Source organism: Nothobranchius furzeri, chromosome 5, assembly GCF_043380555.1.
Source record: "Nothobranchius furzeri strain GRZ-AD chromosome 5, NfurGRZ-RIMD1, whole genome shotgun sequence".
Classification (NCBI taxonomy): domain Eukaryota; kingdom Metazoa; phylum Chordata; class Actinopteri; order Cyprinodontiformes; family Nothobranchiidae; genus Nothobranchius; species Nothobranchius furzeri.
In genome coordinates, this window is record NC_091745.1 from 46,166,346 (window position 1) to 46,183,127 (window position 16,782).

The following is a 16,782-nucleotide window of genomic DNA, read 5'->3' on the forward strand; positions in this document are numbered from 1 at the left end:
TTTCCTCGTGTCGCTCCTGCTGTTTTGTCCCACTTCCTGGTCCACGCCTGCAGGGTCTATGCCTGCAGGCCCTTCATGCTGCAGTCTCTGCTGGGTCCCACGCCTGCTGCTGCAGTCTCTGCTGGGTCCCACGCCTGCTGCTGCAGGTCTCTGCTGGGTCCCACGCCTGCTGCTGCAGGTCTCTGCTGGGTCCCACGCCTGCTCGTGCAGTCTCTATTGGGTCCCACGCCCGGCTGCTGCAGTTTAAGTGTTCCTGTGTCCCCGAGTCAAGTGTGTTCCTGTGTCCCCGAGTCAAGTGTGTTCCTGTGTCCCCGAGTCAAGTGTGTTCTGGTTTCCCCCGAGTCAAGTGTGTTCTGGTTCCTCCCCCCCGAGGCAAGTGTGTTCTGGTCCCCCCCCCCCCCCCCCCCCGAGTCAAGTGTGTTCTGGATTCCCCCCCCCCCCCCCCCCCCGAGTCAAGTGTGTTCTGGTCCCCCCCCCCCCCCCCCGAGTCAAGTGTGTTCTGGTTCCCCCCCCCCCCCCCCCCCCCGAGTCAAGTGTGTTCTGGTTTCCCCCCCGAGTCAAGTGTGTTCTGGTTTCCCCCCCGAGTCAAGTGTGTTCTGGTTTCCCCCGAGTCAAGTGTGTTCCTGTGTCCCCGAGTCAAGTGTGTTCTGGTTTCCCCCCGAGTCAAGTGTGTTCTGGTTTCCCCCCGAGTCAAGTGTATTCTGGTTCCCCCCCCCCCCCCCCCCCCGAGTCAAGTGTGTTCTGGTTCCCCCCCCCCCCCCCCCGAGTCAAGTGTGTTCTGGTTTCGCCCCCGAGTCAAGTGTGTTCTGGTTTCCCCCGAGTCAAGTGTGTTCCTGTGTCCCCGAGTCAAGTGTGTTCTGTGTCCCCGAGTCAAGTGTGTTCTGGTTCCCCCCCCCCCCCCGAGTCAAGTGTGTTCTGGTTTCCCCCCGAGTCAAGTGTGTTCTGGTTTCCCCCCGAGTCAAGTGTATTCTGGTTCCCCCCCCCCCCCCCCCCCCGAGTCAAGTGTGTTCTGGTTTCCCCCCCGAGTCAAGTGTGTTCTGGTTTCCCCCCCGAGTCAAGTGTGTTCTGGTTTCCCCCGAGTCAAGTGTGTTCCTGTGTCCCCGAGTCAAGTGTGTTCTGGTTTCCCCCCGAGTCAAGTGTGTTCTGGTTTCCCCCCGAGTCAAGTGTATTCTGGTTCCCCCCCCCCCCCCCCCCCCGAGTCAAGTGTGTTCTGGTTCCCCCCCCCCCCCCCCCCGAGTCAAGTGTGTTCTGGTTTCGCCCCCGAGTCAAGTGTGTTCTGGTTTCCCCCGAGTCAAGTGTGTTCCTGTGTCCCCGAGTCAAGTGTGTTCTGTGTCCCCGAGTCAAGTGTGTTCTGGTTCCCCCCCCCCCCCCGAGTCAAGTGTGTTCTGGTTTCCCCCCCAACCCGAGTCAAGTGTGTTCTGGTCCCCCCCCCCCCCCCCCCCCGAGTCAAGTGTGTTCTGGTTTCCCCCCCGAGTCAAGTGTGTTCTGGTTCCCCCCCCGAGTCAAGTGTGTTCTGGTTTCCCCCGAGTCAAGTGTGTTCCTGTGTTCCCGAGTCAAGTGTGTTCCTGTATCCCCGAGTCAAGTGTGTTCTGGTTTCCCCCCGAGTCAAGTGTGTTCTGGTCCCCCCCCCCCCCCCCCCCGAGTCAAGTGTGTTCTGGTCCCCCCCCCCCCCCCCCCGAGTCAAGTGTGTTCTGGTTTCGCCCCCGAGTCAAGTGTGTTCTGGTTTCCCCCGAGTCAAGTGTGTTCCTGTGTCCCCGAGTCAAGTGTGTTCTGTGTCCCCGAGTCAAGTGTGTTCTGGTTCCCCCCCCCCCCCCCCGAGTCAAGTGTGTTCTGGTTTCCCCCCCAACCCGAGTCAAGTGTGTTCTGGTCCCCCCCCCCCCCCCCCCCCGAGTCAAGTGTGTTCTGGTTTCCCCCCCGAGTCAAGTGTGTTCTGGTTTCCCCCCGAGTCAAGTGTGTTCTGGTCCCCCCCCCCCCCCCCCCCCCCCGAGTCAAGTGTGTTCTGGTTCAACCCCCCCCCACCCCCCCGAGTCAAGTGTGTTCTGGTTTCGCCCCCGAGTCAAGTGTGTTCTGGTTTCCCCCGAGTCAAGTGTGTTCCTGTGTCCCCGAGTCAAGTGTGTTCTGTGTCCCCGAGTCAAGTGTGTTCTGGTTTCCCCCCGAGTCAAGTGTGTTCTGGTTTCCCCCCGAGTCAAGTGTGTTCCTGTGTCCCCGAGTCAAGTGTGTTCTGGTTTCCCCCCGAGTCAAGTGTTTTCTGGTTTCCCCCCGAGTCAAGTGTATTCTGGTCCCCCCCCCCCCCCCCCCAGTCAAGTGTGTTCTGGTTCCTCCCCCCCGAGGCAAGTGTGTTCTGGTCCCCCCCCCCCCCCCCCGAGTCAAGTGTGTTCTGGTTTCCCCCCCCCCCCCCCCCCGAGTCAAGTGTGTTCTGGTTTCCCCCCCGAGTCAAGTGTGTTCTGGTTTCCCCCCCGAGTCAAGTGTGTTCTGGTTTCCCCCGAGTCAAGTGTGTTCCTGTGTCCCCGAGTCAAGTGTGTTCCGGTTTCCCCCCGAGTCAAGTGTATTCTGGTTCTCCCCCCCCCCCCCCCCCCCCCGAGTCAAGTGTGTTCTGGTTCCCCCCCCCCCCCCCCCCCCCCCGAGTCAAGTGTGTTCTGGTTTCGCCCCCGAGTCAAGTGTGTTCTGGTTTCCCCCCCAACCCGAGTCAAGTGTGTTCTGGTCCCCCCCCCCCCCCCCCCCCCCGAGTCAAGTGTGTTCTGGTTTCCCCCCCGAGTCAAGTGTGTTCTGGTTTCCCCCCCGAGTCAAGTGTGTTCTGGTTTCCCCCGAGTCAAGTGTGTTCCTGTGTTCCCGAGTCAAGTGTGTTCCTGTATTCCCGAGTCAAGTGTGTTCTGGTTTCCCCCCGAGTCAAGTGTGTTCTGGTCCCCCCCCCCCCCGAGTCAAGTGTGTTCTGGTTCCCCCCCCCCCGAGTCAAGTGTGTTCTGGTTTCGCCCCCGAGTCAAGTGTGTTCTGGTTTCCCCCGAGTCAAGTGTGTTCCTGTGTCCCCGAGTCAAGTGTGTTCTGTGTCCCCGAGTCAAGTGTGTTCTGGTTCCCCCCCCCCCCCGAGTCAAGTGTGTTCTGGTTTCCCCCCCAACCCGAGTCAAGTGTGTTCTGGTTTCCCCCCCGAGTCAAGTGTGTTCTGGTTTCCCCCCGAGTCAAGTGTGTTCTGGTCCCACCCCCCCCCCACCCCCCCCGCCCGAGTCAAGTGTGTTCTGGTTCCCCCCCCCCCCCCCGAGTCAAGTGTGTTCTGGTTTCGCCCCCGAGTCAAGTGTGTTCTGGTTTCCCCCGAGTCAAGTGTGTTCCTGTGTCCCCGAGTCAAGTGTGTTCTGTGTCCCCGAGTCAAGTGTGTTCTGGTTTCCCCCCGAGTCAAGTGTGTTCCTGTGTCCCCGAGTCAAGTGTGTTCTGGTTTCCCCCCGAGTCAAGTGTGTTCTGGTTTCCCCCCGAGTCAAGTGTATTCTGGTCCCCCCCCCCCCCCCCCCCCCCCGAGTCAAGTGTGTCCTGGTTCCCCCCCGAGTCAAGTGTGTTCTGGTTTCCCCCCAGAGTCAAGTGTGTTCTGGTTCCCCCCCCGAGTCAAGTGTGTCCTGTCCCAGTCGAGTCAAGTGTTTCCTGTCCTGTCAAGTCTCCCAAGTCCAGTGTTCCAAGTTCTCCGAGTCCCCTGTGTTATGTGGCCTTGTGGGTGTCTGGCATCTGCCCCTTACGGGGGGGGTACTGTCACGTTCTGCCCCTGCCTTCCTGACCGTGTCTCTCTCCTGCCCTGATTAGCCCTTATTGTTGTCACCTGCCCCTCGTTAACCTGCCCATGTGTTCCTGATTTCCCTGTATATTTATACCTCCCTCCTTATGCCAGTCTTTGTCAGATCATTGTTTGTAGTCATCGTTGTTCTGTTCCTGTCGTTCCCATTCCACCATTAAAACCAGTTTTATTTTTCATCCGTTCCTGCTCTCCTGCCTCCTGAACTCTCCACCACACATGGTCCATCTCCACTCCACATCCTCAACATGACACAGATCTCATCAGATTGGTATTAGAAGAGTCAGAGGACCAGGGAATCACCTCTGAGTCGATCTTGCCTACCTTGACACTCAGCTTTAAGGGGTCGGTTTGGGGGGTTAAACCACCAAATGGTTTCCAAGCGCGGCCACAGCTGCGGCTCACCGCTCCCCACGGGAATGCATCAAATGCGGAGAAAATTTTCAACAGTGTGTGATGATTAATGGGACTTGATCACTTTCTATATCTGTACTCAAAATGTCTCCATGTAGTAAACCATTATAATTCACAAGTGAACAAAACTTATCTAAAGCTTACCTATACATCGAGGCTGGGATCCACTCCAAGAGCCATCTTCCTGGCACATGCGTGTTGATGATCCAACCAGCATGTAGGGGGCACTGCAGCTAAATGTCACCTCTGACTTAAAGATGAAACTGCGTCCGTCACGCTTTCCTCTGCCAGGAACGCCAGGATCTCCACAGAACTTGGCTGCAGAAGAAAAAATACAAAATAGGTCAAACACAGTTCAAAACAGGTCAAAGGCCAAACACCATTGTTGCACTACTAACCACCACTACATTGAGCCAGCTCAGTTTAAAAAAGCCTTATTAGTCTTTTTCACCCTTATGGCATCTGCACATGGTTGACTGAAATAAAAAGAATCAGATTTAGACATCAGAAGCTGTGTGGCGTTCTGTCTGAAGTGTGCATGATCAGGCCATGAAGCATCTGATGATTCAGCGTGCCAAATTTATAAAATATGAAGTACCTTTATTACCATTCATTCTTTTGTAAGAGATGTTTGGTTTGTATTACAAATACATGAAAACTATACATCAATGTTCATGTGTGGCATGCGAATCATGAGGTCAAAGGAACTGCCTGAAGAGCTCAGAGACAAAATTGTGGCAAGGCACAGATCTGGCCAAGGTTACAAAAAGACCTCTGCTGCACTTAAGGTTCCTTAGAGCACAGTGGCCTCCATAATACTTAAATGGATGATGTTTGGGACCATCAGAGTCCTTCCTAGAGCAGGCCGTCCGGCCCAACTGAGCTACCGAGGCAGAAGAGCCTTGGTGAGAGAGGAAATAACCCAAAGATCACTGTGGCTGACTGAGCTCCAGAGGTGGAGATAGGAGAAAGTTGTAGAAAGTCAACCATCACCCATCCAAAGCCTCTCCTCAGTGCAAGACACATGAAAACCCATGTGGAGTTTGCTAAGATGCCTGAAGGACGCCAAGATGGTGAGAAATAAGATTATCTGGTCTGATGAGGCTAAGGTAAAACTTTTGGGCCTTAATTCTAAGCAGTATGTGTGGAAAAAAACCACATTACTGCTCATTACTTGTCCAATACAGTCCCCACAGTAAAGCATGGCGGTGGCAGCATTGTGCTGTGGGGGTGTTTTTCAGCTGCAGGGACAGGATGATTGGTTGCAATTGAGGGAACGATGAATGCAGTCAAGTACAGGGATATCCTGGACAAGAACCTTCTCCAGAGTGCGCAGGATCTCAGACTGGGCCTAAGGTTTACTTTCCAACATGACCATGACCCTAAACACACAGCTAAATTATGGAGGAGTGGCTTCAGGGCCACTCTGTCACTGTTCTTGAATGGCCCAGCCAGAGTCCTGACTTAAACCCATTTTAGCATCTCTGGAGAGACCTAAAAGGGGCTGCCCACCAATGTTCACCATCAAACCGGACAGAACTGGAGACAATCTTCAAAAAAGAAAAATGGCAAAGGATCCTTAAATCCAGATGTGAGAAACTTGTTGCATGTTTACAGAGAAGACTCATGGCTTATAGCCGTATGAGCTCAAAGGTGCTTCTACTAAATACTGAGCAAAGGGTCTGAATACTGTAGCGTCATGAATAGCCTCATATTTGTGACCCAAAGGTGACACTTTCCCAGCTGGATCAAGCTGGGTCGAGCTGTAACTTTGTCCCACAGATTACCCATCAGGAGACATGATGTCTGCTAAACATCATCTTTATCTGCTGCTGTTCCGTCCCAAGAAGAAGGACACTTCAAGATTTTAAAATAATAATTTTAAATAATAATTTTAATAAATCTTTGACTGTTTATTAAGAGGTTTGTTACAATCATCATAAAATAATCATCATGTTCAGTATGAATGTATTTCATTATTGAAATGACTTATTATGCTTTGGGTAATAATAATTATTATTTATGATAATCAGTAATGAGTAGTCAGTAAACCAGAAGGTTATTTGCACATGTACACCTCATGCAGAGGGCTGTATCCATGTCATGTTGTGATGGTGGAGATGATGGACCATGTGTGGTGGAGGGTTCCAGGAGGCAGAAGAGCAGGTTCTCTGCCCCCAAGGGGCGGATACCAGACGCCCACAAGGCCACACACCACAGGAGACCGGGAACACTTGACTTGACTCGGGACAGGGACTTGACTTGGCGCAGGAACACTCGACTTGACGCAGGAACACTCGACTTGACTTGACGCAGGAGCACTCGACTTGACTTGATGCAGGAGCACTCGACTTGACGCAGGAACACTCGACTTGACGCAGGAACACTCGACTTGACGACGCAGGAACACTCGACTTGACGACGCAGGAACACTCGACTTGACTTGGCAGGAACACTCGACTTGACTTGGCAGGAACACTCGACTTGACTTAACAGGAACACTCGACTTGACTTGACCGGAACACTCGACTTGACTTGACAGGAACACTCGACTTGACAGGAACACTCGACTTGACAGGAACACTCGACTTGACAGGAACACTCGACTTGACAGGAACACTTGACTTGACAGGAACACTTGACAGGAACACTTGACTTGACAGGAACACTTGACTTGACAGGAGGACAAACCGCAGCAGCCGGGACAGGACCCTGTGGTAACTGCAGCAGCAGGCGTGGAACCCAGCAGGAACTGCAGCAGTAGGCGTGGGAACCAGCAGGAACTGCAGCAGCAGGTGTGGAACCCAGCAGGAACTGCAGCAGTAGACGTGGGAACCAGCAGGAACTGCAGCAGCAGGCGTGGAACCCAGCAGGAACTGCAGCGTGAAGGACCTGAAGGCACAGACCCCGCAGGCGTGAACCAGGAAGCAAGACGAACAGCAGGAGCGACGCGAGGAAACCATGAGTGGTAGCAGTTACTCGACAACAGTCCAGAGCAGGTGCACACCATGAGTTGACTGGATCCACCGGCAGAGGCTCGGGTGAAGGGAAGCACACATGGAGCGGTAAGACCAGCCCTACCACCCTGGAGAACGTTGGCGTGCGTAGGGGGTTTTACCTCCATCGAAAACTCCAGGAAACGGCGGCTTCCGTGAAAAAACAGGACGGGGCAGAAAGCAGGAGAGGAGAAGGGGTTCGACCACCCCGGGAATGAGTAGGATGCGCCGAAACCCCCTCAATGGTTCGACCACCCCGGAAACAGGTAGGATGTGCCAAACACCTTGAGTCCGAATCTCCTTCCGCTAAAAAGAGAAAAAGTAAAAATAAATCCTCCAGGGAGATGTGTAAGTGCTCACCACAGGTCCAGGTTGGTCAGATCATTCTGTCATGTTGTGATGGTGGAGATGATGGACCATGTGTGGTGGAAGGTTCCAGGAGGCAGAAGAGCAGGCTCGGATAAAATAAAAATGAATTTAATTCCAGAACGGGAACGGCAGGAACAAAACACAATGATGACTTGAAACAACAACAATGATGTGACAAAGGACATAACGAGACGGGAGGTATAAATACACTGGGGAAAATGAGGAACACATGGGCAGGCTAACAAGGGGCAGGTGAAACCAATAGGGACTAATGAGGCAGGAGAGGGACACAGTCAGGAAGGCAGGGGCAGATCATGACAATCCAGGGTAAAGGTAAACCACCTCACAGCTCTTTACTCCATAACATCAAGCTTTCTGACACTGAGAGGGCGTGTTCTGAGGTTTTGTTAAAACCAAATCTCCGCAGCTGAAGTCCAGTTCTTGAACCCCAGAGGACGAGGGTCGGCTGCCCCAGCCTCAGAAAGCATTCTGTCACGCCGATAGAATTGCTCCGAATAGACGCACCTGTTTCCAGCTGACGCAAAACTCCTTCAGAGTTATTGATTTTCAGACACAAATAGTTTCATCAGTCGTGTGACCCACGGAGGCGTCTCAGGACCGACTTGAGACGCACCGTGGTCTCTCTACCAACCTCGTGCCCGGAGGAAGAAATTCTCCACCTGACATCTCGGATCCACGGAGGGTCTCCTGAACTGGGTGAGGTAGACATTGTCCGACAGATGGCGTCTGTATATGCTGTTCTCTAAGAAACATCAGTTAGCTGAAAAAACAATGTATTCACCCAGAACATGCTTCTCTCTCTGAAAGAAACCTTCTGAGATTCATTCACGCATCCAAACCTCACACTCCACTTTAGCTTTTCATTCAGACACAGGTAAAGCTTTTAATAACAAGTTTTAATATCCAGCTGTTACAAACTGTCAGTTACAAATTGTCATTTTTACAAATTGTCATTTCAAATTGTCATTTTTAAAAGTGTTAGTAATAAATTCTTAACTTTTTTAAACCTGACTCTTCTTTGAAATGAAACACAGAATGGTGTATATTTTGGTTATTGAATAAGCAAAGATTCCTTTAAGCTTCTGATTCAATAAATAAACTTTTGCTATTAAATTTAATTATCTTAAATTAAACATGAATCTTTAAAATATAGACCAAGACCGTTAGTGTATGAACTTCTATCGACTGCATTAATATCCCAGATATTTGTGCATAATATAAGTTCATATGCTAATGTCCGATCTTTTCTCAGGATCTAACCAAACTGAAGCAAACAGTGTTAAATCCTAGTATGTAGATGTGCCCACGCTACAATACTTAGGACCATGTCATATATCCGTTTTTCTTTTTTAATAAATCTGCATTAATTTCTAAAATTCTGTATTTTTCCGTCATAACGGTGTACTGTGTGTATGTTAATGAAGAAAATATTTATTTATATGATTTTAGCAAGTGGTTGCAATATTAAAAGAATAAAACATTGGCGGGGATCTGAATACTTTACATACACACTGTAGTTATGTGTTGGAGGTGGTACATCACAAGTTCATAGAAAATGTCTAGAATTGATATTCGTAGCTTGTCAGCCTCCAGTCACTAGGTGGCAGCGATGCTCAAACTAATGAGCAGGCTGTTTGTTGAACCCACATAAAGAAACAGCCTACACAGGTGCATCGTTTTACAGAGCTGAAGGATAAAACGGCAACGGCGCCAGAGCGAGTAGCTGGCAGAATAAGACCAGCAGATACAACAAAGCCATCAAAGCTCTTCAGTTTACCGTGACTTTGTTTGGAAGTGAAAAAAGACCCAAATGGTGTATGGTGAAGAAAGTTCTAGGAGGGGCTGATGTGCCAAAAAAATGTACTTTCTAGTTCAGTACAAGCATTTAACTGAAGTTGACCACAATAATGAATAATGGCTAAATATGTTTACGATGCACACGAGCTTGTTCAGGACAAAAACACAACTAAACCTGGCAAGTTGTTAGCCTCCTTAGCACACTAACTGAAGCAAATATAATCACCCACCCCCATCCCTACCCCAATCCGATGATCACCCTAATGGAATGGGATGCAAAATGAAATAGCTTGGAGTACACCCATGTGCCCAGCACTGGATATCTTCACTAGTGTTTCCATGGTGACCCTAATGATCCATTAGCAGCAACTTTAACACATCAATTGGTTCACTTCTATAGTGTAAACATTAAAAACACAACTGATCTTACAAAAGGAAGTCCCAAACCACTATTAAGCTTCACTGAAAAAAGTTGATGCATGTTGATTTGAACTTCTAGCAGCTGCAAAAGCATTTTCAATAGTTCAGAATAGTCTTTCTCTCAGGTCCAAATTTAACAGCTTATAGTTTTAAAAACCTTTGAGGATTAAATCATTTAAACTGTGCTAACATTACATATGCAGTGGAAAGTCATTTTTAAAATGTGAACAGAAACATTGACACCCTTTTTCAGGATGAATTGATTCATCTAATTATTTCTTGTTTCTAGTAATCGACCTATCTGGTGAGTAGTTACAGGAGGTACGTGACTATTCATCTTGGCAGCAGAGAGGGAACGAGGGAGGTCACGGCTCTCAATTTTAGATCAGAATAATTAGCAAGTGAAATATTCATTCCTCTGACGGGGCCTAAGGGTTAACTCAAGCAGAACCATTCGCTGCCACTGTTGCTCTCTAAGCCTCTTGTATGACATTGCTTTTTTAATGGGACTCCAGCCACAAGCCTCAGCAGATGTGGCCTGATGGATTTTCACTGCTGCTCCTTCAATTTATTGCTTATAGACATCTAATCAAACTGACCAGAATAATTTAGGCAGAATGGGTTTGAGGGTGAGACAAGTAAGCCCTCTCCTCGTCTCCCAAATGCATTTTTCGATCCATCTTCCCACACAATATCCATCCATCAATCCCCTATGACCAGAGTGATCAGTTAAAGCTGCTTGTTAGCTGCGGGTGCTTCAGAGAGGCTCTGTGTATGCATGTAAGAGCCGAGGGGAGGGTGAGAGTCACAGCATTCAGTCACGCAGTCGGAGCGCGGCGGGATCAAGCCAATAATGAGACAGCTGCTTCTCAAGACCTGACATGTGCTGCTGCACGGAGGTCTGCTAACAGAGATAAGTTCTTGCTCTTGCTCTTCTCCTACAAGTCATGAACTAACAGGGGTTTCCTTCAACCAGCCACAGACATAATGGATATCTGGAGAACGAGGAGAATAGGATCCTCTCTGTGAGGTGGAATGGTTAAAATGCCATTAGGTCAAATGAAGTTATCTCAGACAGCAAGGGGTTGAATTCAGAGATATGTGTATTCTCCTTGTGCTGCTCAATTAGAGAAAAGACTAACGTCACTTATTTTGGTCAGCCTTTAAATCATGATTACTCTTGGAGATTAAAACACTCAATGCTTAGCTGAAACTTACAGATTTTTCCAACATGTTGAATACAGATATTCAGACACATATAGAATAATAGGAGATGTTGTCTGATGATGTGAAGCCCAGAGGGAGATTACGTCTAAGGGAGGCGGCAGTTACCCACTCACGTCATTAGAAGGCAGAGTTGAGTAGTTTTCATTTGTACGAAATTGGGGTAAATAATGTTGCTTTTAAGCTAATATATTACCTCTACCTGTGATCAATAAGCTGTGATATTCTATATAAATATAGGATATTAACCTTATTAGGCTTTGAATGTTTAATCAGAAGATTCTAGGGTTCTTTGCTTTTTCAGTGATCAAACACACTTCGTATCAATTCAGACAGTCAGGTTTATAAAAGGTAAGAAATGCATTTTCTAAACAAATTAAAACAAGATAAGTTAAATAAGACGACTGTGATGGATGGATATAAGTGGATGGGATGTGACGCATGGTGATTGAATGGTGTGTGTTATCAGAACCTTGTATCTAGAAGAAACTGAGTTCTGGGTGTGAAAAGAATTTGGTCTGCATTAACTAGGAAGTTGATTCTTATCAAAAGCACATCAGACGCCATTCATGCTGTGTCCACCTCACCCTCCGGAGGTCAGGAAGGCCAGATGACCTCTGGGCACCAAGGTTCAGTAGATTAACCGCAGCACCGATGCTCCAGTCCAGAGATGTCACCAGGCACAACACGTTGGAACTAGTTTGCGTCTAGAACAGCTGTTTCTGAATAGCTGAAGGAACAAGTTGTTGTGTCACTGCAGGCAGCTTTTAGCTTGTCGACAGCTTGTCAAGAGATGCGGTGGTTAGAGATTTCCCCCGGTGGCCAGTTCGGAGTTCTGCTCAAACTAACGGAATGCTGCATCTAACAGAATGCTGAATCACTCCACAAGTGATCCTGTTTTAATATTCTCTTATTATGATTTACTTGGCCAATTGGGACGTGCCATGTTAAGAGGTGTTAACAAACAAACCTCAGAACACCTTTCAGACCAAAGGTTCTCTGATTTGTGGGTAAGAACATCTCTATGTGCATGAAATTACTTTAACTTTATCTTATGAACATTGTGTCTGAGTGTAGATAATGATTCACTTGTTAAACCAAACATTACTGATCATAACATCAAAATGTTTCATTGTAATATTAAAATTCATTTCAACCTTATTAACTTAGGCACAGATTAATCAAAACATTTCATTTAACCATATTGTTCATTTCATTTCATGATTAATTAACTCATATGAGCTGAAAATGTTCACTTTTATTCAGAGGCATGAGGAATCCTGTAAAAGCAATAAGGGAAGCTTTAAGGCCTTGAAACGGGAACAGTTTGTTGACAATATGTTATCAGGTGTTCAGAGCTGCAGAGGTCTGGACTCCAGCTGATGGAATGGCAGGATCCGGCAGATTAAAGGCAACAAACGTAGACTCCATATGACCAGATACTGAAGAGGTCAAACAGTACATGAAAAACTGACCATTTCTGGACGCTAAACATTATAGCGGTAGAATCACGTGACCGATCAGTCATATGAATAAAACATGGACAGGCGGCTCTACAGAGCACAATAAAACTGAGAAAAGCTGCTTAATGTCCAAGAAGGAAGTGAGTCATGTTCAGGAGCATTGATGATTGAAACACTAGGTGTGGGTCATGACCAGAGGTGCCATGCGCCCAAAGGCAGGGCAGGATGGGCAATTGCTTGGCGCGTCCAAAGGGCCAACAAATTTTCAATCAACAAGCTGTCATTTGACAGCTGTTGGACATCTCTTAATTCTCGATGGGTCCTCCCCTTCCCTTATGTCACTGTGCGATGTTGACTTTTTTGGTGTTCCCCTCCTGCAAGAATCTACGAGATCGGGGCGAGTTTTGCCTTAACTTACCGGAGGTAACGACAGTCGATTGACACCACGTTACCAGCTTCAGAATCAGTTCACTAATGTTTTTCATTAATATTTCTCACCAACCTAAATTCTAATTTCTTCTATTAACTTGAAATTTTACCTTTTTATATCAGAACCAGAAGGTTTTATTGCCATGTGTGTGCGAGAATCACAACATTGGGAAATAGCTGCGGTACTCTGTGCAGGAAAAAATAAATGATAAGCAAATTTAGAATTCTCGTCTCGTCTTCCTCCGCTTATCCGGGTCCGGGTCGCGGGGGCAGCATCCCAACTAGGGAGCTCCAGGCCGTCCTCTCCCCGGCCTTGTCCACCAGCTCCTCCGGCAGGACCCCAAGGCGTTCCCGGACCAGATTGGAGATGTAACCTCTCCAACGTGTCCTGGGTCGACCCGGGGACCTTCTGCCGGCAGGACATGCCCGAAACACCTCCCCGGGGAGGCGTCCAGGAGGCATCCTGACCAGATGCCCAAACCACCTCAACTGGCTCCTTTCGATCCGGAGGAGCAGCGGTTCTACTCCGAGTCCCTCCCGAATGTCCGAGCTCCTCACCCTATCTCTAAGGCTGAGCCCGGCCACCCTACGGAGGAAACTCATTTCGGCCGCTTGTATCCGCGATCTCGTTCTTTCGGTCATTACCCAAAGCTCATGACCATAGGTGAGGATTGGGACGTAGATCGACCGGTAAATCGAGAGCCTGGCTTTCTGGCTCAGCTCCCTCTTCCCCACGACAGATCGGCTCAGCGTCCGCATCACTGCAGACGCCGAACCAATCCGCCTGTCGATCTCCCGATCCCTCCTACCCTCACTCGTGAACAAGACCCCGAGATACTTAAACTCCTCCACTTGAGGTAGGACCTCTCCCCCGACCCGGAGGTGGCAAGCCACCCTTTTCCGGTCGAGAACCATGGTCTCAGATTTGGAGGTGCTGATCCTCATCCCAGCCGCTTCACATTCGGCCGCGAACCTACCCAGCAAGAGCTGAAGGTCAGAGCTGGATGAAGCTAGGAGGACCACATCATCCGCAAAAAGCAGAGACGAGATTCTCCTGCCACCAAACTCGACACACTCCACACCACGGCTGCGTCTAGAAATTCTGTCCATAAAAGTGATGAACAGAACCGGTGACAAAGGGCAGCCCTGGCGGAGTCCAACCCTCACTGGGAACAGGTCCGACTTACTACCGGCTATGCGGACCAAACTCACGCTCCTCTGGTAAAGGGACTGAATGGCCCTTAACAGAAAGCCACCCACCCCATACTCCTGGAGCGTCCCCCACAGGGTGCCCCTGGGGACACGGTCATAAGCCTTCTCCAAATCCACAAAACACATGTGGATTGGTTGGGCAAACTCCCATGCCCCCTCCATCACCCTTGCAAGGGTATAGAGCTGGTCCACAGTTCCACGGCCAGGACGAAAACCACATTGCTCCTCCTCTATCTGAGATTCAACTATCGATCGGACCCTCCGCTCCAGTACCTTGGCGTAGACCTTTCCAGGGAGGCTGAGGAGTGTGATCCCCCTATAGTTGGAACACACCCTCAGGTCACCCTTCTTAAAGATGGGGACCACCACCCCGGTCTGCCACTCCCTAGGAACTGCCCCCGATGACCACGCAATGTTGTAGAGACGTGTCAACCATGACAGCCCTACAACATCCATAGCCTTGAGATACCCAGGACGAACCTCATCCGCCCCCGGGGCTCCGCCGCTGTGTAGTTGTTTGACTACCTCAGCAACTTCTGCCCCCGAGATCGGACAGTCCATCCCCAGGCCTCCCAGCTCTGGTTCCTCCTCGGAATGCGCATTGGTGGGATTGAGGAGCTCCTCAAAGTATTCCTTCCACCGTCCGACTATAGCCTCAGTTGACGTCAGCAGCTCCCCATCCCCACTGTAAACAGTGTGAGCGAGTTGCTGCCTTCCTCTCCTGAGGCGCCGGACAGTTTGCCAGAACCTCTTTGGAGCCGATCGATAGTCTTTCTCCATGGCCTCACCAAACTCCTCCCACGCCCGAGATTTTGCCTCGGCAACTGCCACTGCTGCACCCCGCTTGGCTATCCGGTACCTGTCTGCTGCCTCCGGAGACCCACAGACCAGCCACGCCCTGTAGGCCTCCTTCTTCAGCCTGACGGCTCCCCGAACCTCTGGTGTCCACCAGCGGGTACGGGGGTTGCCACCACGACTGGCACCGGCCACCTTACGGCCACAGCTAGCAACAGCCGCCTCGACAATCGCAGAGTGGAACAAGGCCCACTCGGACTCAATGTCCCCCACTGCTCTCGGGACGTGGTCAAAGCTCTGCCGGAGGTGGGAGTTGAAGACCGTCTTGACAGGTTCTTCTGCCAGGCGTTCCCAGCAGACCCTCACTATGCGTTTGGGTCTGCCAGGTCTACGCGGCATGTTCCCTTGCCATCTGATCCAACTCACCACCAGGTGGTGATCAGTTGACAGCTCCGCCCCTCTCTTCACTCGGGTGTCCAAAACATACGGCCGCAGGTCAGATGATACGACTACAAAATCTATCATCGACCTGTGACCTAGGCTGCCCTGGTACCAAGTGTACCGGTGGGCATCCTTATGTTCGAACATGGTGTTCGTTATGGCCAAACTGCGGCTTGCACAGAAGTCCAATAACAAAACACCGCTCGAGTTCAGATTAGGTGGGCCGTTCCTCCCAATCACACCCCTCCAGGTCAAGCTGTCATTGCCCACGTGAGCATTGAAGTCCCCCAGCAGGACAATGGAGTCCCCTGATGGAGCACTATCTAGCACTCGTCCCAGGGACTCCAAAAAGGGTGGGTACTCTGAACTGATATTTGGCCCATAAGCACAAACAACAGTCAGGACCCGTTCCCCGACCCGAAGGCGCAAGGAAGCTACCCTCTTGTCCCCCGGGGTAAACCCCAACACACAGGCAGAGAGTCTCGGAGCTAACAAAAAGCCAACCCCAGCCCTCCGCCTCTCACCCGGAGCAACTCCAGCAAAGTAGAGTGTCCAACCCCTCTCCAGGTCTCGGGTTCCAGAGCCAATGCAATGTGTCGAGGTGAGTCCGACTATATCTAGCCGGTACCGCTCAACCTCTGCCACAAGCTCCGGCTCCTTCCCCGCCAGCGAGGTGACGTTCCATGTCCCAAAAACTAGTTTTCTTGTCCGGGGATTGGACCGCCAAGGCTCCCGCCTTGGTCTGCCACCCGATTCGCATTGCACCGGACCCTTCATGTTCCTCCTGCGGGTGGTGGGTCCACAGTTGGACGAGCCCATGTATCCGGTTCGGGCTGGGCCCGGCCGGGCCCCATGGGCGAAAGCCCGGCCACCAGGCGCTCGCTCACGGGCCCCAACCCCAGGCCTGGCTCCAGGGTGGGACCCCGGTAACCCTCCGGGCCGGGTACTCCGACTCTTCATTTTAACCGCCATGAAAGATCCTTCGAACCGTTCTTTGTCTCACCCTTCACCTAAGACCAATTTGTCATGGGAGACCCTACCAGAAATAAAAACAGAGAAATGATAATATAGGGAGGCAATAATTAGAGAAGCAGCTACTTTATACAGGTCAGTGTGGGTACAGGTCAGAGCGGATCAGTTCAGGTGCAAACACAACATAGGGTCAGGTGACTGGAACCAAGCAGCTGGAGTGGGCGGGTCTATGACTGACGTTCATGAGTCTGACCGCAGAGGGGAAGAAACTGTTTTTGTGGCAAAAGGATCTGGTCCAGATGGATCCGAGCCTCCTGCCAGACTGGAGCGAGTCAAAGATACTGCGTCCAGCATGAGACAGGTCTGCTGTGACCAACTTGCACACCTCGATGTCTAGAGGTGTACAGGTCCTGTATGGAGGGGAGTTTACAGCCAATGACGTTTTCAGCAGAGCGAACAA

The 16,782-nt window shown here is 50.4% G+C and overlaps 1 protein-coding gene across 6 annotated transcripts in view; it reads right to left on the reverse strand.

Annotated features, from left to right (window-relative positions):
- The window catches only part of LOC107378702 (CUB and sushi domain-containing protein 3), a 434,947-nt gene that overhangs the window by 39,765 nt on the left and 378,400 nt on the right, over positions 1–16,782 (reverse strand). For all 6 annotated transcript variants that reach the window (XM_070550820.1, XM_070550818.1, XM_070550816.1 and 3 more), the window contains one exon: positions 4,328–4,501. In XM_070550820.1, coding sequence (XP_070406921.1) covers positions 4,328–4,501 — 174 coding nt within the window. The remainder of the gene's footprint in view (positions 1–4,327; positions 4,502–16,782) is intronic.